The sequence below is a fragment of the Pinus tabuliformis genome, chromosome 2_2, assembly GCF_031772625.1.
Source record: "Pinus tabuliformis cultivar Carrire ecotype Pingquan chromosome 2_2, CPIR1, whole genome shotgun sequence".
Taxonomy (NCBI): domain Eukaryota; kingdom Viridiplantae; phylum Streptophyta; class Pinopsida; order Pinales; family Pinaceae; genus Pinus; species Pinus tabuliformis.
The window spans coordinates 540,990,037-541,015,542 of NC_142300.1; the positions used below are offsets into that span (position 1 = coordinate 540,990,037).

General features: G+C 36.6%; 1 protein-coding gene across 1 annotated transcript in view; it reads left to right on the forward strand.

The window, feature by feature from the left end:
- Window positions 1–6,900: 6,900 nt before the first annotated feature.
- LOC149193748 (uncharacterized) overlaps window positions 6,901–25,506 on the forward strand; it is a 109,397-nt gene continuing 90,791 nt past the window's right edge. The window contains exon 1 of the mRNA XM_089404890.1: window positions 6,901–7,690. Within this exon, the coding sequence (XP_089261016.1) occupies window positions 7,079–7,690 (612 nt within the window). The 5' untranslated portion in view covers window positions 6,901–7,078. The remainder of the gene's footprint in view (window positions 7,691–25,506) is intronic.

Sequence of the window (25,506 nt, forward strand, 5' to 3'; positions counted from 1 at the left end):
GTTGTTGGCATCGCTTACATAGAGGATTGTGTTTTGGCACACTAACCACAACTCTTGTAGTTATGGGTAAGTTGTTGGCTTCGCTTACATAGAGGATTGTGTTTTGGCACACTAACCACAACTCTTGTAGTTATGGGTAAGTTGATTTTGTAGGCCCTCTTTGATCAATTTTCTTGTTTTTTTTGGGAGCTTTTTTTCTCTAGATTGTGAGAGCCAACATGCTATCCTCGTATTTTACCTCCTATTCCCCCATTATATTATTTGTCTGGTTGGCTCCTTGTGTTTACTCTATATTCGGTTTGGTGGAATTTGGATTGTTAGTCAAGTTTTTGTGGCTCTATCCCCTCTGGAAGCGTAAGCCCAACTTCTTAATCTCTTCCCTCCAACAATTTCAAAGGCTTGACTATATTCAGTAGCTTCCTACGTTCTCTTTGAACATTTTCTATCTAAGTTTGCAGTCTCTCTTAACCTTGCTTGACTCCTTTCTCCTTGCTCATATTGCCTTTTCACTCCCATCATGTGTCAACCACTTATTATGCCTCATATTGGTGTTGGTTAGGGTTGACAGAGTTGTCGTGGTTAGGGTTGATAGAGTTGCTTCAGGATTTACTGGAACACCTTTGTTGACATGCAAACAAAATTGGATTGCGTTACTCTGGAAAAGCGGTAGCATATCTTGTTCCCAATGATATTTCAATTGTTCTGAAGGAAGTAAATGTTGGTTTTCTTCAGCAAAGCATCAATAGAATTTCAGGGACGCTCTTTTAGAACCTAAATTATTTTCTGCTTGACTTTGCTTTTTCCATTTCTATTGTCTCATTCATTCTCCTGCTTCATATTTCCTTACTATCTGTTTTTATTTTGCAATACCACTTCTTCATTTTTGTGATTTTTTATATAACCTATGACCAAAGAAAGGAAGCATGACATAAGAAAAATTTGAGAAGACTATGTCTCTGATCATGGGAGTTGTAGATTATGCAGAATTTAGGAATGTGGATATGGTTATAGGGGTTAGCACATGCTACCATCTCTTTTATTATATAGTTGTAGATTATGCAGAATGAGTCATGTAGATATGGTGATAGAGGTTAGTGCATGATACCAGATGTTTATTGCATTATATTTTATAAGGGATATTTCTGATAGATTATTTTAGTCTCTGGAAGGCTATAATAGAGAAAATTTCCTTGAAGCAGAAATATTTATTGACCTGGAAAATATTATTTGTCACTGCATCTTGGCCACTAATACATCTACGATTGATATCAATCTCATTGGTGCAAAAACACATGTTCAAAACTGTATCGAAGGGGCACATTTTTTCAGGTGATTGTTATGGTACTGTTACTAATTATCTATATTTATGGATGCGTATCGCGTTTATGCGTGAGTTGCATGATATTTTCTACTATTTGTTTCAAATAATTGCTTGCAATCCAATCTCTAGTATGCTAGCTTACTATCTTTGAAACATATCACCACATGTGATGCCACTCCTTGAAATTGTTTGAACAAAGAAAACTTCACTTCAAATTATTATTGATCTTGTTAGATCTAAGACATTTGTGATTCATAATGTAAATAAATGTCTTTCGGATTAATCACATCATTATGATTTGGTCAACGTTTTGAACCAACTAATGTGGTTCATCCTCAAGACAAGGTGAAAAAATAAATGAATCTTTAAGAATAAATAGTATGGATGCATCATGGCTCGGATTTAGCCGTTGCTGATTAGTTAAAAATGGTAGTTAGTTTATTAAAATATTATAAATTTAGTTACAAAGTAGCTCCTAGGAATTATTTATATTACTTATTCTTGAATATAGAATAAATAAATAATTAAAATATTACTATAGGGGTCTAGAAATATTCACCAATAATTATTATATATAAAGTAGAAATAATTCAAAAAATAATTAAAAAGATGCTCTCAGGGAAGGAATAGGTTATATATATTAATATAAAGTAGACCAAATATTTTAATTTATATTAAATCAATTAATTATATTATTAATTAATAAGAGAGTAAAGAATATGCTAAAAATATTAATTCTTTATTGATAAGAAATGGTTAGAAATAATAATAAAGATATTAGGAGAATTATCTATTATATTAAAAAAACAATTTATAATAATTATCTATTAATTTTTTTTTCTCGGCAAAGACTAATATCTATTAACTTAAAATAAAAATATTTTTACAAGTAATCGAGGCCTCAGAAGATTCATGAGGCCTCTGTACACAGCAAGTTCGCCTCAGAATGGAAGGATTCTGAGCATAGGTGCTACAAAAAACTACATAACAGAAGAACATGTCAGAGAGGACCAGTAGATAAGAAGATTGTGCATGAGAGCATAGAAGCGAATAGCCATTGCGTGTCTGACTGTAAAAACATTGCCCCTGCCCTGGAACTGAGCAAAAACTTCAAGCTGACGGAATTGAGCCATGTGTGTTATCAATGAAACCTGGAAACAATCATCTGCTTGAAAGACAAAAAGCAAAATGAACCAGAACAGTGCCGTGTGGCCTTAGTCTTCCTTGCCCCCGCTAGAAGTCTTCTCTTCTGCTGGACGGTCACTAGCCAAATACAGAACTTCATTGCCGGCCTTATCGTCCTCAGGGATCGAAATTGGGCGATTAGAGTCATTCAGAGCTCCATCCCCCTCAGCAGGGAAATTTCCTACATGGGGCAGAGTAATTCTTGGGCTGTCAATATGGCCTGGCTGATCCACCAGAACTTTCTCCGGGCTACCCATGGTCAACTGCTGCTCGCTGCTCTGAGAGGGTTCCGGAGCGATACAGGCCAGAGGATGGATCTGGTTTTCTTCTTCGGAGAGAATTATGGTGATATGGGCAGAGATCAGAGGTCTATTGAGGTTGCTCTGGAATTTAAAATGGGTGGTCTGAAAAGCACTGTTTGGGATAGGCCTACGAACAGGGCTAGAGGGTTGCACATTCGCCTGAGATGGAGGGAGATTAGCAGGTGAGTGATCAGGGTTATCAAAGCTACTGGCAGTAGGCGGAGAGCCATCACCGTAATTCCCTCTGGCTCTTCCTGCCACCTTGGCGGACCATATTGAGGAGCAAAAGAAGGGCTATGGAAACAACAGAAACAATAGAGAGAGCAATTGAAAAACAAAATGCGTGAGCCAGAGAAGGATGAGTGAGCTGCTTACCCCTGAGACGTGCCTGAAACCTGCGAGGCGCGCCTCTGAGAAAGAGGACCCTCTTACTTCCCGGAGCTTTCGATGACCAGAACTCAGAGCTAGAGTAATTGAAACACACCATGAGAGGGAAGAGCCGGGTGGTAATGAATATAACCATCCTTGCTATGCTTCGAACCAAGTAGACCATAAATGCGCAGACACCACCGTCTCCGTCGAAATGCTGATCATCCATTTTACTTAAGGTGAAGGTCTGGGGAGCCCCGCTGCTCTGCAGCATGCAGTACACGGTATTAACAGTTGGCATCAGAGCCATTTATAACAGCAGTAACACCCGCATTCGGGGAATAATTATCTATTAATTGGGATTCATTTATAATTTTTTTTTTTAATATAATAAGTAATTCTCCTAATTTCTTTATTATTATTTTAAACCATTTCTTATCCTTTTGTTTATATATAATCAATATTTTTGAGCTTATTCTTTACTTTATTATTAATTAATATAATTAATTGATTTAATATAAATTAAAATATTTGGTCTACTTTATATTAATATATATAACCTATTCTTTCCCTTAGAGCATCTTTTTAATTATTTTTTGAATTATTTCTACTTTATATATAATAATTATTAGTGAATATTTCTAGAACTCTATAGTAATATTTTAATTGATTATTTATTTTATATTCAAGAATAATTAATATTAATAATTTCTAACAGCTACTTTGTAATTAAATTCATAATATTTTAATAAATTAATTATCATTTTTAATTAATCACCAACAGCTAAATCCGAGCCATGGTGCATCAATTTTATCGTCAGGATGAATCACATTAATTGGTTCCAAACATCGACCAAATCCTAATAATGTGAAGATAAATCACATTAATTGGTTCCAAACATCGACCAAATCTTAATAATATAATGATGAATCACATTAATTGGTTCCAAATATCGACTAAATCCTAATAATATGATTAATCCCAAAAACATTTATTTATATCAATAATTATATAAATATTAGACAAATTATAAAAAATCCCTAGTGAGAAATTACACCGGCTTTGGTGTCAATCACATATTCCTCCCATACACTCAATCGATCATATGTTAACAAATCTTGGTGTAGATATTATAGAATAGAAGAAGTCATCACAAGTTCTAGAATGCCAATGTTCCAGGTCAATGCCCTGGATATTTTAACCATATAAAGCAACTTGTTACTTGAACGACACGGTGAAATAGATTTCTTTTATTACCTGTAGATTGCAAGGTCTTGTTGGTAAGCAATTTGTTACCATCTTTGGAGATAAGACTTTCAAGTCACCACTAACTGAACTTATAATAGAAAATAAATGAGTTGGTGAATGATAATTTAATGAATTAAAATCTCTATATAATGACAAATGTTATTGATATCACACATGGATGTGGAAGGTTAATAACCATTTAATTCAAATTATATAATTTGAGTATTTATAATAGAAAATAAATGAGCTAGTAAATGACAATTTAATGAATAAAATCTCAATATAATAATAAAGGTTATTGATATCATACATGGATGTGGAAGGTTAATAACAATTCAATTCAAATGATATAATTGAAGTATTTTTATTGCACCATTTTAACAATTCAAAAACTGATTTTGTTCAAAGTTATTTAAAATTGTATTAAGTTAGATGGGTGCAATATTGATTAAAAAAATGTTGTATTCCTCTACTTATATTCAATTTTTTTCTTCTTTTATTTTATTTTATAATAAGGATAACTAAAAAAAATAAAATATTTTTTTTTTTTTTTTTTTTTCTTATTTTATTTTATAATAAGGATAATTAGAGAAAATAAAATAAATTAATATGATTGTATATTAGATTGATATTTTAAAATCAATATTAATTGTTTTTTAAGTATGTTGTTATTATAAAGTAGGTAGGTAGGTGAGTTTTTTTTAGTTAGACTTCGGTGACTATGAAAATATGGTTATCTCATAGACATAATGTTCACAACCAATATTTATTAGCAATTGCCCTAAAAGGTGCAAAGAGAAACCAATAGAAATTTTAAATTGAAAAAAATTATATTTTAAATTCCATAATCAATAAAATAATAATAATAGATTAATTATTATATAATAAAATATGTTTTTATGAATATAAAAATTACTTGTAATTATAAATATGAAAACTGTAAGATAAATTTTTAGAAAATAAAATTGTGTTTACAAAAATAGATTTTTTTCCCAAAATTTTATGTTAGAGTAAAATGGACATAAAATAATACCAAAATTACATAATTAACAATAATAACACCAACACAAATCCATCTTAGCCTAGAGGGATCCGATTTCTTCATATGCAATTTTTTTTTATGAGCAAACATTATCTAAATGTTTCGTATAATTGTTTTTTTTTAGATTTTTTTTGGCTGAGATGAGCAAAATTTCAACTTTGATGATGAAAGGGAAAACATAAAGCATCATACTCGGCTGTAAAATGAGCCTCTAGGCCTAATAATTTTCATATTATTTTATGCAAATTTTTACTCTAACATAAAATTTTGGAAAAAAAAAAAAATCTATTTTTTAAACACAAACTTTTTTTCTAAAAACTTATCTCACTATTTTTATATTTATAATTATAAATAAATTTTATATTCATAAAAATATATTTTATTATATAATAATTAATTTATTATTATTATTATTTTTCATAATTATGGAATTCAAAGTACAAATTTTTCAATTTAAAAATCCTATCTATCTCTCTTTGCACCTTTTGGGGCAATTGCTAGTTTATTAATTGAAATATAATGTGAATGCCTAGCTTACCAAAAAAGAGATTACCATAACTATTAACTAACTACTAAATAGAAAAATTGGGTGTAGCTAATATTAACAATTCATAGGCCAATATTAGCAAGATTTTATGACTTGCCAAAGAGCAAAACATTCAAAGACACTCCTATCAATGATCATTTGAGAGATCCATGCCAAAAGATGCCTACTCCTCCAACTTCATAATCAATATTAGTAAATTAACATTTACAAACTCTACCTTCTTTTGATTTAGAGCCTACAACCTCGGGAAAACATATTTTAAACCATTGAAATTTGTTCAAGTTTATATTAATTAATAGCATAGTCTAAACAAACGACAATTTTGGAAACCCAGGTTACAACTGTAAGTTTTAGGTGCTCAAGGGGTTCTTCAGGGTACTGAATGTGTCTCCACCATTAAAAAATTATTCATACACTCACTTTCAGATTTTTTGAAAAATAAATAATCTCGATGAGACATTCACTGTATCCCTACTTAGACGACAACAAATATTCACTGTGCTATTGACCCATTAATGCGCGGGGGCTGTATATGCCCATCGTTAGATTTGAGTAAGTACATTATCCAACGGTAAACATATACAACCCTGCGCATTAATGAGTCAATAACACCATAAATATTAATTACCGACTTAGACAAGTAATAACACCATAAATATTAATTACCGACTTAGACAAGTACTTAATGTACTTAATTAACCACCTTTCATGAAAGACAAAACAACACACCAAGCACTATAAACAGATGGTTCATGAAAGAGATGTGAGTTGAATCCAACGGTTCCCAATGGAACGTCCCTATCAACAATTTGCCCCCAATTCAAACCTCACACCACAATGCCCTACAATCACAGCTACATCGATGCCAGGTGATAGTGAGTGACGTTCGCGCCAATCAATTCGAAATCAAGCGCACCTCCAATCTCTGATAGTCGAATGGTAGGTCGGGCGGTTTGTTGCCTTTCCCTATTCACCACGACCAGCAAAATTACAGACCTATAAGCCTAGACCTTCAGTACCACAGGGATGCCTGCAGAGGTATTATATAAAATCCACCATAAATATGCCTCCTGCAGGAGCCTCGAGATCGAATCCCATAGCGTCGCAAGAACCCTACACCTACGGTTACCCTGCAGATCCTTACTATGTGGTTCTGCCTCCGGCTCCACAGCTGCTTATTAGGCGGCGGCGCCGCCTTAAGTTAGCTGCTTACGCCGCCGCTCTGGTTATCTGTCTCGGCCTGCTGCTCGGCGGGGCGTTCTACTTCTTCTGGCCCTCTCAGCCGGAAATTCAAGTCTTCCACACGCAATTCAATAATATGAATTTCCAGACAATTCCTAACCCTGGCTCCGACGTGCCGTACCTGTTCATGAATACAAGCATGGACATGTTTCTCCAGATCAAGAACACAGATTTCTTCAACGTGTGGTATGACTCTCTGAATGTAGGGTTAGGGTATCGGGGGCAGACAATTGGGGTTTTTGAATCGGAAGGCGGCCGCTTGGCGGCCCGGCAGACTATCTATGTGAATTCCACGCTTGACCTCGATGGAACCGAAGTATCGAATGATGTCGTGAATTTTTTGGAGGATCTTGCCCGCAAGGAGCTGCCTTTGGATACTGTTGCGGAATTCAATGGCGGGATTCAACTTTTATATGCCAACTTTTCGCTAAAGGTAGGGTTTATTTCAATTTCAATTTTTCTTTAAACTTGTTGAATCTTCAAAAACTGCAAGACTGTTTCAATTAACAAAAAACTATGTAGATATTGTCGACAATGTGAAAGCGTCAATCAATCAATTATTTGAATCTTTCAGTACTCGGCTCCTCAGGGGAAAAAAATTACATGCTCTGTGAAAGAATAGGAAAATTGAATCAAAATTATTTGAATCTTTCAGTACTCGGCTCCTCGGGAGAAAAAATTTACATGCTCTGTGAAAGGAAGGAAAAATTGAATCAAATTATTTGAATCTTTTAGTACTCGGCTCCTCAGGGACAAAATTTACATGCTCTGTGAAAGAAAGGAAATTGAATGAAAATTATTTGAATCTTTCAATACTCGGCTCCTCAGGGGAAAAAATTACATGCTCTGCGAAAGAAAGGAAAATTGAATTAAAATGCATATACTCAGGAAAAAAAATGTTTACATGCTTTGTGAAAATGAAATTCGAAACAAAATGCAAAGGGCCTGTACACTGTGCCAGCTGAGAGATATTGCCATCTTCCTAAAGCCTACTTTTTTATAAAGTTTGCATAACTTTTTACACGAGTAAATAAGGAAAAACTGTATAGCTGTTAATTGAACATATGACTTTATTTTCAAATGCAAGATTCTATCCATTGGGTGTTCAGTAATTCTTGAATTTTTTTAGCAATGGTAAATTTAATCTATCCATTGGCTGGTCAGTAATTCTTGAAATTTTATAGCAATGGAAAATTTAAGCTATTACAAATGATTCGATGGCTTATATTAGTTAAAATTTAATCTATCCATTGGGTGTTCAGTGATTCTTGAAATTTTATGGCAATGGAAAATTTAAGCTATTACAAATGATTCGATGGCTTATATTAGTTTTGGTTGATACATGATCCACCAATGGGATGAGTGAAGAATTTCCTTGCTCGATGAAAAGCTTGTCATGAATCGTACTATTTACTTGGAAGCTGATTGTAAGGTAGGTTGATAAGTGATTTATTCGTGGTTTTATCCTCGATGGGGATGGGAACAACAACCACAAGGTATTAATGTTGAAATGTGTGTCATATTTGACATATGTTTTTGCATTTTTATAATGTTTTAGGACAACATTTGTTTGGATGGATGCTATTAACCAATGTCGTTTCCTCATAAATGGGCGGGGTTGGTGGAGTCTCGTGGAAGTTTACATCTTATTCCTTTCATCACGTTCTTGGGTTTCTCTATAACAATCAGTGGTGTATACTTGGAAGGATTGGATCATTCATCTAATGAATTGGGTGATGTTTGCTATGAGATCATTAATGGAAGTATGTAATAGGCGAGGAATGTTTTTTTTAAGAAGCGCGCCAACATCAACATTTGTCCTTCCCTGGTCCTGCTGTGGCATGAAAACTGTTTTTCCACCTCGCTTCATTCTCTTATGTCCTCTCATTATAAATGCAAGGGATTGGCTATAGGGTGGCGAAGGTGTAGCGTGATGGGGGTGGTGGGGAGTAGAACTCCTCACCTCTATATTCCTCTGTCATGGCATACATTGTATGTTGGGGTCGTTTGAATCCATCTTTCTGTAAATTGGGGATTCGTCACTTTTATGAGGGAAAGTTAGATTTTGTTCACAACACTCTGATAGTTTTTTGGACTTTCGAAGGGGGTCAATGTTCTTTATCCTATTCTTGCACAACACTGTGACAGGGCCAATCTTCTAATTGGTCGTGGTTCTACCTACCTTGGCGCTCCAAGGAATTGGTTCTACAAGTGTCAACACTGGTATATATGTATCTCTACTGAGCATGCAATGATTGTTTATTTACCATGGCACTTTGTCTACATTTCCCTTGCAAGGTGGTGGCGTCTAGTGTTCCTTTTGGGTGTTCAGAATGACAAATGTCTACCACTCTTTTCTACAACATGCATCGACCTTTATTTGGTATGACTTTTTGTCTGTGTTCTTCTTGCAAAGGGATAGCGTCTGTGTTTAATTTCCTTTCAAAGCTTTCGACAACTCTGCGAGCAACGAGATGGTAGCTGTGGATCAATTCCTCCATCATAGTTACGTTGGTGGTGTTTATTTTCTTGTGGCTCTGGGAGTGTAGATTATTGTGGTTCAATTTCCTCTATATCGGCTAGAGGCAACAATTTTCCTACTGGATAATCGATGTAAATGATGATAATTATGGGACCTTCTTTTTGATAGTCTTGATGTTTCCTTTGTTTTATTTGCTTTGAGACTTATACTCCCAGATTAACTTTTTTGGCAATCATATGCTATCAATGTAAAACTTTTTATATTAATATAAATCTTTTTGTACTAGCTTACAAAAAAAAAGGATTTATTCGTTGCTTTAGTCATTTTGGTAATTCTTGAATTTTTCGAGTCATTTCAAATTATTTGATACCTACACTAGTTTTAGACAATGTTGTACAGATGAAGTGGGTACTCTTTTGAGAAGCAAAGGATTGAAAGTTCATTTTCCAAAAGTCCTTGGAAGCAAAGCATTTCTAATATATATATATATTAAAAAAATATCAATAATGATAAATTAGTTGCAAAATATATGAAAACATGCATATTTGTAGAGTTAACAAAAACATGCACAAACTAGCCTAGATCCATATTAAATCTGGATCTACCAAGTGTCGAGAGGGATCAAATCTCTCTCTTAAGATACAAACCTCTTTTACAATGAAAAGAGATTTGATCCCTCTCGACACTTGGTAGAGCCAGAGTTAAGATGGATCTAGGCTGTTGTAAGTATTAGCCTTTAAATAGGGCACATTAGAGAAGAAAACCATGTGAAAAAACCATGGGTTGGAGAATTTTATGTTTTTAATCTTAATTTTAATTTAATTTAATTTTGTTTTATTTTGACTAAGTGAAAATGTTAAACATTACAACATTTCTCCCATACTAGGTTAGAGAGTGCCTCTCGACGCAATCAAGATAGAGATGGTTGTTGAAAAATCTATAGGGTAGTAGTTAGGATGATTTCTCTTTTCTTGATAACTACTTGTGATGTCTTTTTAATTCTTCTCTTTATATTATGTTTGTTCTTATCATCAAACAACTACCAAAGCAAGAAAAACAATAGTACACAAGAACACAGGATATAGGCTACAAGCCATGGCCAAAACCTCTCTAACTTGAGAGGAAAACCCGTAAATCTCTTATCTTCTTATAGATTCTTCAATTGATTAATTCCAAGACCTCTAGACCAAGACCAATACCTTTCCAAGACCAAGTCCGACATGACTGATGATGCGCTTCTTTTGTCTAAGTCACACCTAGTCAAATCTCTTCCAACAACACAACTTCGACTTCTAGTTATAGTTTTTCGACCTCTACTGCAGGTCTAAAATTTTGGCCCTCCCAGTAGCAATTGCTGCCACACGTGTGAGCTCGTTCTAGCCTTTCAAGGGATCTGCAGACCTTTGCTTGCCTTTCTTCTTCTTCTAGGGCTCGAGGATGACCTAATGAGTCTTTCACTGGCCTTCTTCCTGCTCTTTCTTCAATTTCAATCTTGCAACAACAAAACCCTAACCAACAACATAAACTCTAGCCTTCCTTCGCGCATATGAGAGAGAATGAGCCCAAAAACACTTCTTCGTCCTTCTCCTTCTTTACTAGCCTTCTTGCCCTTCTCCTTCGAGTAGATAATGAGAATGTAATGTCCCTTCCTAAATTAATTTGGAACAAGACTAATTATTGCATTTTGGGGCCAATTTTGGAGATAGTGGGGCCTATTTGATTTTTATTAGGAGATTAGACTTAGGAGAAGTTATTTTGTTGTGGTTAAATTACACATGGGGGCCACCCACACTAGGGAAATACACACTCCCTAGTTCGGTTTGCATGAAGGTGGTTAAGTTTTGCATGTAGGTGGTTAAGTGAGGGCCCATGATGGAGGTAAAATTGGAGGGAAAAGTGTTCCACAAAATCTATATAAGGAAGGCAGCTCTCCTCATTTCATTCATCTTATTGGAGTATATCGATTTCTCTTTGGTTGCTTGAGTTGCTTAGCTAAGTCACTAGCTATTTAACACGAGTTTTTAGGCGAAGAGCTCACCCTTTCTTCGGGGGACTTCGAGTGCCACCCTAGGAAGGTGTTCGTCATTACTTTAGGAGGAGGATCACATTGTGATTCCCAGAAGTAGCATTCCCCTCCAGGTTGTGCGTATTACTGGGGGACACAGTGGAGAGGAGGCCGAGTTCATTGGTGGTGCTTAGCAATGGAGATTTGATGTGAGATTTTCCGGAGAGGAGTCTAGGGAGGATTGTCGGCATTTGGGAGAGTTTGGAAGTTGATTGAGATTCTGGCTTGGTAGTGTGACTTTCGCACTATCTGGGCCAGTGCAGAGGCAGTGTGTGGGAGCTCATTTGGTGGGTAGAGTATTAGTCCTTGAGGCTGAGCTTTGCCGTGGAGGTTAGAGGAGATATTTGGAGTGGTGTTTGCTTCCATTTCAAAGCTTGGAGGAGGACTTTGTGGTCATTCCTTGCAGGCCATATTTCTGGAGCTGTTTGGAGGGTGTGGGCCATAAAAGAGGTCGAATTTGGGAGGTCAAAATATGACCAAACCATTTCTGGGTTTTTGACAAGGATTCCAAATATAAAGTTCAGAAATTTTTGAGCATCAGAAGTGGTATTTCCAGCCGTATCTTTGCAGCAGACAGTGCATAATTGTTAGGGATTGCATAGTGCCTTTGGGGGTCAATTTTGGGAGGTCAAAATCGGGCCAAACCATTTCTGGGTTTTTGTGGGTTTTGGTCAGGGATCTTGGGGCTGAATTTGTAGCATTTTCCGAGCAGCGGAAGTGGAGTTTCTTGCAGTTCCTTTCCAGCCAGCGGTGTAGTTTTTTGGGCAGCGCAGAGCATTATAGGAGCAAACATTTTCCAGTTCTTGATATCAGTGTCTCATCACCTGGATTCTGTCATGCTTGCCATTGACGCAAGCCCAAGTGCATTCATCCATACTATTGTACTACATTGATTAATAAAATGGCTCAACTGGTTCTACTTCTGGAGTTTTTATGAGCATTTGCTGATTGTTTAAAATTTTTGTGTTGAGAATCATTTTTGCTTTATATATCATTGTTTGTTTAAGTTTGGAACATTACAGAGAAGTGAGTGAGTGAACAAATGAGGTCGAGTTCCCTCTATATAAGCGCTTCTAAGGTGGACGTGGCTCCTCAAAAATAAGCTGATTTTGTAGTTGCTAGGATGACTTGGTCTTGGAAGGTATTTTGACAATTTTAATCACAAAAATAATTCTTTTTACAAGTTACAATGTGCACGAAGGGGTCTTCAACATATGACAATGACTCTTTTGACTTCTTAACCTAGGACAAACCCTAGAAGCACTTAATGGGTGCTTGACCTATAAAATAAAAGACTTTGAGCATGAAACTCATGCTTAAAAAATAACAATAATACTTTTTATTTCATTTTACAACATACAAGAATCAAAAGTACATTTCATATTTATGAAGACCAAACCTAGTTACACATTTTTCAACACTACCTCTTAACCAGGGAGGTATTCATAAATGGTACATGGACATTCTTAATTTGAAGAGATCTCATAGGACGAGTCAGATTGGTAACCCATCTATTTAGCATCATAACAACCAACATTGTCACATAGCAAGGCCTTGACTAACAACTCTATCTCTCCACAAGATCAGAGCACAACGCTGGCAATACCAATGATTTATAAACACCATCATCATTGTCTCTCAAGGCACATTCTCCACTCGGGTCTTCATAGAATATGGCCTTCTTGGACTATTCTTATCTTGGATAGCCAGCCCTCAAAGAATATCGATCCTCGACTACTCTTATCTTGGATGCCCTACCTCATCCTCAAAGAGTATTAGATGCCAGATGCTTACCCAATCCTCCATTCTGTCTTCCCAAGTGAAGACAAGAATGATGTGTCTATCTCTCCCTCTCAACTAGGGAGGATATATCAACTAGACCAAGCTTGTCTCTCAAATATACAAGCTTCTTATTAGGAAGAGATTTTGTCAATATGTCAGCTACCTGCTCATCGATGGAGATATATTGTAGTTGCAACACACCATCTTGTACTAGCTTCTGAATGTAGTGATACTTGTTGTTTATATGCTTTGTCTTTCCATGAAACATTGAGCCTTCAGACAATCTTATACAACTGGTGTTATCACAATGTATAACTATAGGGTCCATTGGTCCTTCAAACAAGTCGAACAACAACTTCCTCAACCAAACAACTTCCCTGCTTACTTCACAGGTTGCAACATATTCAGCCTCAACACTACTCAAATCAACGAGTTTTTGCTTTCTGCTCAACCATGAGATCATGGAGGATCCCAAACTAAAGCATCCTCCTATAATGCTCCTTCCATCTTGCTCATTGCCTCCCCAATCAGAATCTATATATCCAATCAAGTGGACATCATTCCTCCTTTCAAATTTCAGGCAGTAGTGGATTGTTCCTTGCAAATATCTCAGAATGTGCTTGGTTGCTATCCAATGATCATGCTTCAGCTCAACTTGGAATTGACTAAGAACATTTACTGCAAAACATATGTCTAGTCAAGTATTCACTAAGTACATCAGTGAGTCAATCAGTTGTCTATTCCTGGTTGGATCCACTAGGCCCGATTCAGAACTCCTTAGTCTTTTCAAGTTTGTGATCATCAGGGTTGTCATTGGTTTGCAATCCAACATGTCAAACCTCTTCAACATCTCGATCACATACTTCCCTTAACCTAGATAGATCTCATCAGGTCCCTGCCAGACTTCTAATCCAAAATAGTAATGCATCAGCCCAAGATCTTTCATATCGAATTCTGTTACTAGCTGCTTCTTGCATGCTTGGATTCAACATTCCACACTTGTCAAGAGAAGATCATCCACATACAAAAGAATAATCACATGCTCACCTTTTACAACCTTGATGTAGAGATTTGGATCAACAAAACTCTTTGTGAAGCCCAATCTTTGTAGGTATGCATCCATCCTAGCATACCATGCCCTTGGTGCTTACTTAAGGCCATATAATGTCTTCTTCAACCTGCAAACATACGTTTCTCTATCTTTGACTTCAAATCCCAAGGGTTGCTCTATATAGACTTCCTCATCAATTGTGCCATTTAGGAACACAGTCTTGATATCCATTTGATGTATATTCCATTCCATCAATGTTGCCAAAGATATCGGTGAACATATAGTTGTATACCTTGCCGTTGGAGCAAATGTCTCATCATAACCGATGCCTTCTTGCTGAGAGAAGCCCCTAACCACAAATCTTGCTCTATACTTGTCAATACTTCCATTTGCCGCATGCTTAATCTTGTAAAGCCACTTGGAAGCTACCACAAATTTGTCTTTAGGCCTAGGTACGATCTCCCAAACTCCATTTTTCATTATCAATTGATATTCTTCATTCATGGCATCCTTCCATTCTTGATGTTTAATAGCCTCTTCAAAGGTGGATGGATCTGCTTCTATTAACTTTGTCATATATGTTGCATACCCTGAATATTTTTTGGGCTTCTCGCTTTCTCTAAATGTGCCTTTAGCTTCTCCATGACCTTCTGCATCTAATAGTGTAGATTTCAACTAGTTAGGTCTCTTTTTAGTTTCGGGGATTACCACAGGTTATATAGATTCATTGAGACCTTTATCTTCATGATTTGATTCTTCTTCTTCCCTAATAACTTCCTTTTCAAACACCGGAAGTTCTTCATCATTAGAGTCCATATGGAGATCTTTTGATTTATTGAATGTAATAATTTCGTCAAATATTACTTCTCAACTGACTTCTATTCAATGTCCTTCTTTTATGTAGATCCTATAGGCCTTAGAAGGATTACTGTAGCCAACAAATGTTCCCTTCATGCATGATGGATCCAACTTCTTTCTCTTGTCCTTTGGTATATGAATATAGACAAGACAACTAAAAATTCGGAGATAATCCATGCTTGGTTTCTTCCCAGTGAATGCTTCTTCATGAGTCATGTTATCTAGAAACCTGTGGGGACTTCGATTTTGTATGTATACAACTGTCTTTGTAGCTTCACCCCACAAAAATTTCGGCAAGTCTTGATCATGCAACATAACTTTTACAATTTCTTCAATGGACCAATTCTTTCGTTCTACAACTCCATTTTGCTCGGGATTATATGGGACAATCAACTCCTCCTAATCCCAGATGTTGAGAAATCAATGCTAGTAGGATTAGGGTTAGATTTCTCTTTCTTGATAATTACTTGTGAATTATGTTGACTTCTTTTACTTATTTGTTATATTATCTTTCATCAAGCAATTACCAAATTATGTGTGCACAAAACACAAGACACAAGATGTAGGTACTCTGCTAGGGCAAAACCCATATCTAGTGGAAAACCCAGTCAAATTCTCTTCCTTCAATAGTTTTCCTTGAGACTTTTCAACGTAGACAAATACCTCCTCCACACCAAGCCATCCTCTCCTTCTTCGATCCAACCTTCGACCTAGCAGCAACAAAACTTCGACCTTAGCAACTCCGACTTGGTAGCTTCTAACATTAGCAACAACTTCAACCTTGACAAGGAGACTTCGATCTCCTAAACTAGCCCACACGAGAGAGAGAGAGAGAGAGAGAGAGAGAGAGAGAGAGAGAGCAAAAATTTGATTTTGTTCTTCCCTTCCTCCTTGACCAAACTCACACTCCTTTTAGCCTCCTTTAACTTCACACTTTTCCCAGCGTCCAGCTTCCAGCTTCAGATATCGAACTATGTGTGAGAGAGTGAGATACTCCAAATGAAGTCGATCTGCCTTGTATATAATAGCCTTCCAATGAGGTCGAATTGCCTTCCTTGAGGCCGACTTGGTGTGGAGGTTAGTCCTGGTCTAGTGCATGACACATGACATGGAAAAAACACAATTGTCACTCCTTTGTAATCAAGGGTGATCTTAATTCAAACCCCCTCTTGATCAGGGACATGTAAGAGCTTCCTCTTAGTTAGGGACTCTTTTATATATCAACAACTTTTTCTTTGTGGGTCCTTCAGTTGCTTGATCAACTTCTCTCTTTAATGTCATGAAATTTAGTTGAGCTACTTCCTTATAAGGCAACAACCATCGATCACTTTCCTTCTTATTTTGGCATGTCATTCCTTTCTTCATGGAAAGTGGCCTTCTTGGTGCATATCTGGAACCTTCTTCATATGGCTACTCCTTCCTCATCATGTTTCTTTTAGGAATTTCCATCTACCACATGAATGCTACTTGTACTTGTACTTACAACTCTTGTGCCAATAGCCCTGCATGAACTCATCCAAATATTATTCAAGAAATCAAAACATTAAATCAAATTGTACATTTCGAGATGGCTCTTCATCATGACATCTTCTTGTAGGTGTCAGCATCCTGCATACATGTTGACATATCTCCCAAAGATATCCATTGTCAAGGGTCTTCATCTTTTTCAGACTTTCATCAGAATCTTCATATCTTTCCAGGAGATTTCCTAATCAAATCTTCTTGGTCTCTTGGATGTTGATCACCTTCATCATGGTTGCATATCTCACGATCTCTTCCTTCCTCACACATGCCATTTCTAGGAGCTTTCAATCAGAGTTTCTTAATCAACTACCTCATATTTCATATGAGGACATATTATGTTGATTTCATCTAGTGTGACTTATGCCTTCCTGGATTCTTTCAGAGGAGAAGATCCTTTTTCTCTTGATCATGCTTCTCAAGATAAAAGTAATGATCCATGTTACCTGCAACCATATGACATGACATTATAATATTAAATACAAGCATACATACTGAAGTATAAACTTCTATGATACACATAAATATATATAAAAATATTTATTAATAATTGATTGAACTAAATGATGATTGTTTACAGTGAGGGTCCCTGGCTTCCGCCATGGGCACCCTTTGGGGAAAGGGCATGATCTTATGATCGTGCCCTTTCGTCTAATTAACCTAAAATTAAATAATAAACCTAAAATTCAAATAATTTTTACATAACATTGCCTTCCTCTTGAAAGAATGCTTTGTCTTCATAACATACGTAACGACGAATGTTGTTGACAAAATGATTCATTCTCCCAAGAAGCTTCTTCTTCGGGTAAGTCCTTCCACTTGATTAGATATTCCTTGATTGTACGATGTCAAAGCTTTCTTTCTCTAGTAGATAAAATACCTTCTGGTTCTAGAATGACCCTTCCCTCATCATCCAGGGATGGAAGCGTTGTTTGCGCTGATTGATGGTCGCCTAGTGCCCTTTTAAGGCAGGAGACATGGAAGACGTTGTGAACACGACTTTTCTCTGGAAGGCTTAAACCATATGCAACTTGGCTAATCTTTTTGTTGATCTGATAAGGTCCATAGAAATTTGGCGCCAATTTGTTTTTTCCTTTCTGTTTTAAGGATAATTGTTTGTATGGTTGGAGTTTGACAAACACCCATTCTCCGATTTCAAACTCTCTTTCGGTTTTGTTTCGGTCTGCTTGTTGCTTCATATGTTTCCTTGCATTATTCAAGTTTTCTTTTAATATTTGGACGATTTTTTGGGTTTCTTCTAGTTGATCTTTAACAACAGGTAGATTTGTCTGGACAACAGCTAGATCCTTCCATTTTGGGGGTTCATATCCATACAAAGCTTGAAATGGCGTCATTTTTGCTGACGTATGATAAGTAGAATTATACCACCACTCAGCGAGATGTAACCATTGAGCCCACTTATTTTGTTTTTCTGTAGCGTAGCAACGTAGATAGGCCTCCAAACATTTATTTGCAACCTCTGTTTGTCCATCTGTTTGAGGATGATAAGCGGAACTCATATTTAGGTAGGTTCATATGTGGTTGAACAACTCCTTCTAGAAACTACCCTTGAATTTTGCATCTCTATCACTCATAATGACTTTCGGAAAACCGTGCAACTTATATATATTTTTGCAAAATATTTCAACGATTTCTTTCGCTGAGTATGATTTCTTTATTGCCATAAAGTGAGCATATTTGGTGAGTCTGTCGACTACTACGAAAATCTTGTCCTTGCCTTCAGATACTGGTAATCCTTCGATAAAGTCCATCGAAATTTCTTCCCATTTCTGATTTGGAATGTTTAAAGGGTGAAGTAATCCCGGTGTCGTAATATTTTCACTTTTATTCCTTTGACATGTGTCACACTCTGCTACATACTTCTGAATATCGCGACTCATTCCTTTCCAAAAGAAGGATTGACGTGCATTGTAGTAAGTCTTAAAGAATCCTACATGTCCAGCTGACGGTGAGTCATGTGACTCCTTGAGTATCTTAAATTTAAACTTGGAATTTGCATTTAGATAGATTCTTCCCTTGTACCATAGGATATCATTCTTCCACTCAAATTTTGAGTTGTTGGGAAGGTTATTGATTATTGCCGTTATTTCTGGATCCTTGGCATACTCACTTCGAATTTCGTTAAGCCATTCAGGAACAACAACCGAGATTGCAAGTAGTGTTGGTTCTTCATCTTTCCTGGATAAGGCATCTGCTACTACATTGTCTTTTCCTCTTTTATGTAGTATTTCCATGTCAAAGGCGGCAAATTTTTCAATCCATTTTTGTTGTTCTTCAGAAAGTGTTTTTTGTTGAAGGAGGTGCTGGAGACTATTATGGTTTGTTCGAATGGAAAACTTACTTCCCAAAAGATATTGCCTCCACTTAGCTAGTGCGTGCATAATAGCGAGCATTTCTTTGTTGTATGTGGACTTGAGGCGTTCTCTTTTATTGAGCTTCCTACTTTCAAAAGCTATTGGATGCCTTTCTTGCATTAATACTGCACCTATATCGAATCTGGAAGCATCACACTCAATGATAAATGGTTTAGAAAAATTTGGTGTTGCCAATACAGGGGGCATTAGACATAACTTCCTTTAATTTTTCAAAACACTTTCCTGCTTCCTCATCCCATAGAAATGAATTCTTCTTTAAAAGGTTTGTCAGAGGTGCAGTTATATGTGCATAGTTTTTAATAAACCTTCGGTAGTATCCAGTCAAACCTAAGAACCCTCTTAGCTTGGATACATTAACAGGTTTGGTCCATTCTTTTATAGCTTTGATTTTATTAGGGTCCACCTTTACGCCTTCATGGGATATAATGTGTCCAAGGTATTCTACTTCTTCCTTTCCGAAGGTGCATTTGGATTTTTTTGCATAAAATTGATGCTCTTTTAGTAGTGTAAGAACTTTATCCAGATGTTGTAAGTGCTCTTTCCAAGTTTCACTGTAAATTAAAATATCATCAAAGAATACTAATACAAACTTCCTAAGATGTGGACGAAATAATTCGTTCATAGTTGCTTGAAACGTTGCTGGTGCATTGGTTAAACCAGACAACATTACTTTAAATTCATAGTGACTGTCGTGTGTTCGTAATGTCGTTTTTGGTATGTGTTCCAATCTAATCCTGATTTGATAGTAGCCTGACCTTAAGTCCAATTTTGAGAAGTATTTTGCGCCATGTAGCTTATCCAACATTTTGTCGATAAATGGAATTGGGAACTTGGTTTTAATTGTTATTTTGTTCAATCCTCTATAATCAATGCATAACCTGAATGAACCATCCTTCTTCCTTACCAATACCACTGGAGCAGCATACAGACTTTTACTTTTCGAGATGATCCCACACTTTAAAAGGTCTTGGATTAATTTCTCAATTTCCGTCTTTGGGTGATGTGAATATCGGTATGGCTTGATGTTGACGGGGTCTGACCCTGCTTTGACTTCTATTGTATGCTCAATTTCCCTGTTAGGAGGCATTTTCATAGGTAGGTCTTGAAATACTTTTCATGCTTCTAAATTAGATCTTATATCTCTGGTGACTCTTCGCTGGTCATATTTGCAGCGAACATTTCCAATTGGTGACATTGTACTACATAAGCGGGTGCTCCTTTGCGATTCATCTCCATCATCTGAGATGATGATACAATTTGATTCTCTGGTGCTTGGAATCCGTGTAATTTGTACTTCTGACCTCCCCATTTGAATTTTATGAATTGTACTTGATGGTTGGCGACATAAGTACCTAAAGTTTGTAGCCATTGGATACCTAAGACTACATCTACTCCTCCTAATGGTACCGTGAAGAACAGAGACTCTAAATTAAAGTCTTGAATCTACAATTTGGCCTTATGGCATTTCCCCACCTTTTCAATTTTCTTACCGTCAGCTACCATCACTTTCATGTTTGGTAAGGGAAATGAAAAAATATTGAGTCTCTTTGCCACGGTAAAATTGTGTGTGCTACCAGAGTCGATGAGAACCACTACGTTGTTCTTCTTTATGTGTCCTTTTAACTTTAAGGTCTGAGGTTGTGATATACCTGTCATAGTTGATAGTGACACTTGTGGAATACTTCCGTCATCTAATTTTGGTGAGAATTCTGGGGCATCTTCTGTATCTTCTATATCAGAGTCTTCACTGTTTGAATCATTAGTTGCTTCACAATTATATAGGTTCTTTGATTCTTTTCCCTTAGCACACCTATGCTTGGGGTCCCACTTCTCACCACAACATTTGCATTTGCCTTTTTTTATCCTTTGTATTTCCACATTAGATTTTTCATCTTCACGACGATGTGGTGGAACATATCTTGTATTGTTTGAGTCCATAGACTGGGGTACTCGTCGTCTTGAATATGCTTTTTCCGATTTTGACCAAAATATTTGTTCAAATTTCTTTTCAGCAATTTTTGCTTTTCATCTTGCTACTTCTATTGATGTAATGTCATGCATCTCAAGTTCTACTTGTAAATGGGTTTTAAGTCCGGAGACGTATGATTGAATTAGATGAGACTCTGATAACCCAGGTACTTGTGTTACTAAGTTCTCTCATTCTTTAGTGTATTCGTCCACACTTCTTTTTGTCGTAATTTGATGAGTGTTGGAAAGAACTCTTCTTCCTTTACACCTTGGAATCTTTTAAAGAATTCATCCTTAAATTTTCTCCAACTAATGGCGTGTGTCGTCTTTTTCCACCACATATACCAATTATATGCTTCCCCTTGCATTTTCATGGATGCGTGCCTGAGCTTTTCGTCATCATCATTGATGTCATATATCTCAAAGTATTCTTCTGCTTTATTTATCCATGCAACATTGTTTTTTTCGTTTCCATTGAATTTAGGCATCTCGACTTTTGCCCTTCACTGGTATGTCGCTAATAGTTGAGCGAAAAAGGGGTGTTGATTGGTAAAGGTATCCCAGAGTTGCTTATTTGTAAGAGTCGCGTTACTAATTTTTTGGTGGGGTGTCGCTGATTTTTTTGGAGATTCAACTTTATGAGAATCTGTTGATTTTGTTGAGTTTGATGAATGGTGCTCTTGATTTTCTTCATCTTCTTGGAGTAGTTGTTCGGGTGTAATATCCTGCTTTCTACACATGAGATTCAACATTGCCAAGGCATGTTTTTGGTTCAATTTGGACTGGCTCTTATTCTGATCCATCTGTTGTTCTATTCGATTCGTCGTATCCTGAAGCCTCTTGATATTATCAGACTGCCTACTAAACTTACCCTCGAGATCGATTAATCTCGTATTGACATCATCGGAGTTGTTAGTCACCTTATTCTCCACTTCAATCAATTTTTTATTGAAATCGGTCATTGACATTGTCGACATTGAGCAAGTTTGTGGGGGCGTATATTTATCTGCCAACTTAAATTTATTTATTTTTTAAATAATTAAATTAAATTAAATTAATTAATTTAATTATATGACATAAGTTTTGTTTTGTTTTGTTTCTTTGTTTTTAAATATTTAGCTTATATAACATATAGTTTGATATGTATATATAAATAAATTATATATAATATATATTATATAATATATAATTATTTAATATAATTTAGTTATATATATATTATAAATATATATAACGAAAATTCAATATCAAATTTAAAATATTTAATGGGAATAAAACGGTACGACGTTTGACGGCAGACGTGGCCAAGTAATCGAAGGTTAAGGAACAAAACGATGAGGGACAGAGGACAACGGGCAGTGGATTATTTCTGACGGCGTAGAATGGACAGGGAACAGAATGATGAGGGACGTTGTGCGGCAAGCGGACAGCAGGGATAGCGGCCGCAGTGGACAGTAGGGACAGCGGCACGACAGCGGACGGGGTTGATGGGAAGTATGGAGTGACCCGTATGGGTATGGGAAGTATGGTCAGCGGAAGTATGGACAGCGTTGGCCTGTGTGTGATGGTGGTAGCGACGGTTGGAGAACTCCGTGACTTGTGCAGCGCTAAACCGAGGAGCAACCTGCTCCGATACCAGATGAAGTATAAACTTCTACGATACACAGAAATATATATAAAAATATTTATTAATAATTGATTGAACTGAATGATGATTGTTTACAGTGAGGGCCCCTAGCTTATAGACTGCCATGGGCACCCTTTGGGGAAAGGGCATGATCTTATGATCGTGCCCTTTCGTCTAATTAATCTAAAATTAAATAATAAACCTAAAATTTAAATAATTTTTACATAACACATACCTCATTTTACCTTTAGGTCATCTAGGCTTCTTCCAACAGCTTCCTTGTTTGAAAAGATCTTCAATCCCTTGATCTGCTTCATGTCATCATACCATCATCCCATGAATTCCATAAGTTGGAGTTCCTAATGAAACACTTGCTTCCTCTCTAGATTAGTGAACCCTCTGATGAGGATTGCATCAAAGTACTTTGAGGATCTTGCATATCCCCATCTCACAGATGTTTCCTTTTTGCCTTGATGTATGATGAGCCTTGTCCTGGATGACATCTGTCTTTACTTCAATGTTCAATGAGATTCCCAAGAGCTATATCCTTCATGTTTGACTGCCATGGAATTTGTCCATTTTTGTCCTTCATGATTCCCATGGTGATGTCACAAGCTCTTGCTTCTAATGCTTCCATGATGCCATGGCACATCTTATTACCATAATCACGAGATCTAGGAGCTTATGATAGGACCTTTTTGTGAGGGATACTATCTTACTCATAGGAGAGATTTGTTACTCCCTCTTTCATTGGCCCTTTTCTTCAGCTTCCTCCATCTTTTAGTGATATGAGCTTCCAAAATCTTTCTATAGCATTGAATCTTAATTATACTTATTTTGTCTTGCTTGAGAACCAACCTTGCCTTTCTTTTTTGCACATGGTTGAGTTCTTTTAACCTTCAATATTTTTTCCATCAACCTGCCCGTCTCTATCTGGCATAGAGACCTCAAGTTGTTGAATGAGGTAACCTTCTTGTTCATGGAAATTTTGATAAAATTGGCAACTAGGGCCAAACTCCATGTGGGTCACCTTATTTATGGCAGCTGATATTTTTCCTAGATTCCTCTTGTCGAGAGGTGTAGGATTGATCTAAAGATCATCCGATTCCGACAAGTATTTATGGAGATATGAATTTATTTGTATTTATTTGACAAATTGTCAAGGTCGACCAACAGCTAAATGTGTGGCACACTTGCCCAGCAAATCATATAAGTACAAGTGAGGTTGATTCATTATTAACTCATCTCATCTCAACTCATCTTCACGAATTAGGGCAGCTTCTCTCACACTTGCAAGAAGAAGGATGAATTAGGGCAGCGTTCATTGAATTAGGGCAACATTTAGGGCAACGTTGACATTTCTAGGGCTGCGTTGACCTTATGGAGCATTGACCAAGCGTTGACCAAGGGAAGACCTGCACTGACTTTTAGGGGCTGCGTTGACCATCGTTGCCCTGAAAGTTGACCAACATTGACTGGTTAGGGCTGACCGCAAATTGCTGAACTTTTGACTACTGTTTTGACTGATTATTGTGGACTGTTTTGGGCTGCTGAAGATAACTGTTGAAGACCGAGTTCTTCAAGTTGACTAGAAGTCAATCCAGCGCTGTTTTGACCAAGTTTGACTTTGCTGATTTAGGGTTTGTTGCTACTGTTATAAAATTACAGAATTATGAATTGTACTATTTCTCTCTGCTGAACTATTGAAGATTAAAGAAGAATTGATCAAAGGGTTTCCCCGCATTGGGGTTTGTCCCTGGCTAGCCACCACATCTTGTGTCTCTTGTCTTGGTTTGTTTTCTATCGATTGTTTAATGTTTTACCTGCACTTTACTTTATGTTTATGTGATTGCTAAACAGTGGCTAATAAAAAGATTTGAAGTAAACTGCTCTAAGCATAGAACATACCATAATTTAATATGGTATCAGAGCTGAGGTGAAGACAAAGCCCAAGCAAGAGAAAGAGCTAGAGCAATCACCGAACGCTGTTGAAGCAATATTAAAGAAGTCATGGGGTCCTCAGCATAGTTCCCCGTTGAAGACAAACTCCATGAGAAGTCTGACTATCACGGATGGAAGATGTCTCTCGATTTGACATTAGAAGAGCAGGAAGTGTTGGACCATGTGAGAGGCAGAATTGTTGAGCCTCCATCAAATGCATCCGCTGCTGCAAAGAACAAGTGGACCAGGGGAGAAGTCAAAGCAAAGAAGATCATCTGGGACTCTATTGACAAGCGTCTAGTGGCCTATGTTTCTGAGCTGACCACCTCCAAGGAAATCTACGATAGACTGGTGAGTTTATTCAAAGTTAATGATGCAAATCAAGTTTTGTTCCTTAGAAATAAGCTGAAGGAAATTAAGAAGGGCAAAGATGAGAGTATGCAAGCATATTTTTTAAGGATCATCGAGGTTGAGATTGATCTCCTATCTATTGGGGAAGTAGTTCTTGATAGGGAAATGACTATCACAACTCTCGGAGGGCTGCCACCTAAATGGTAT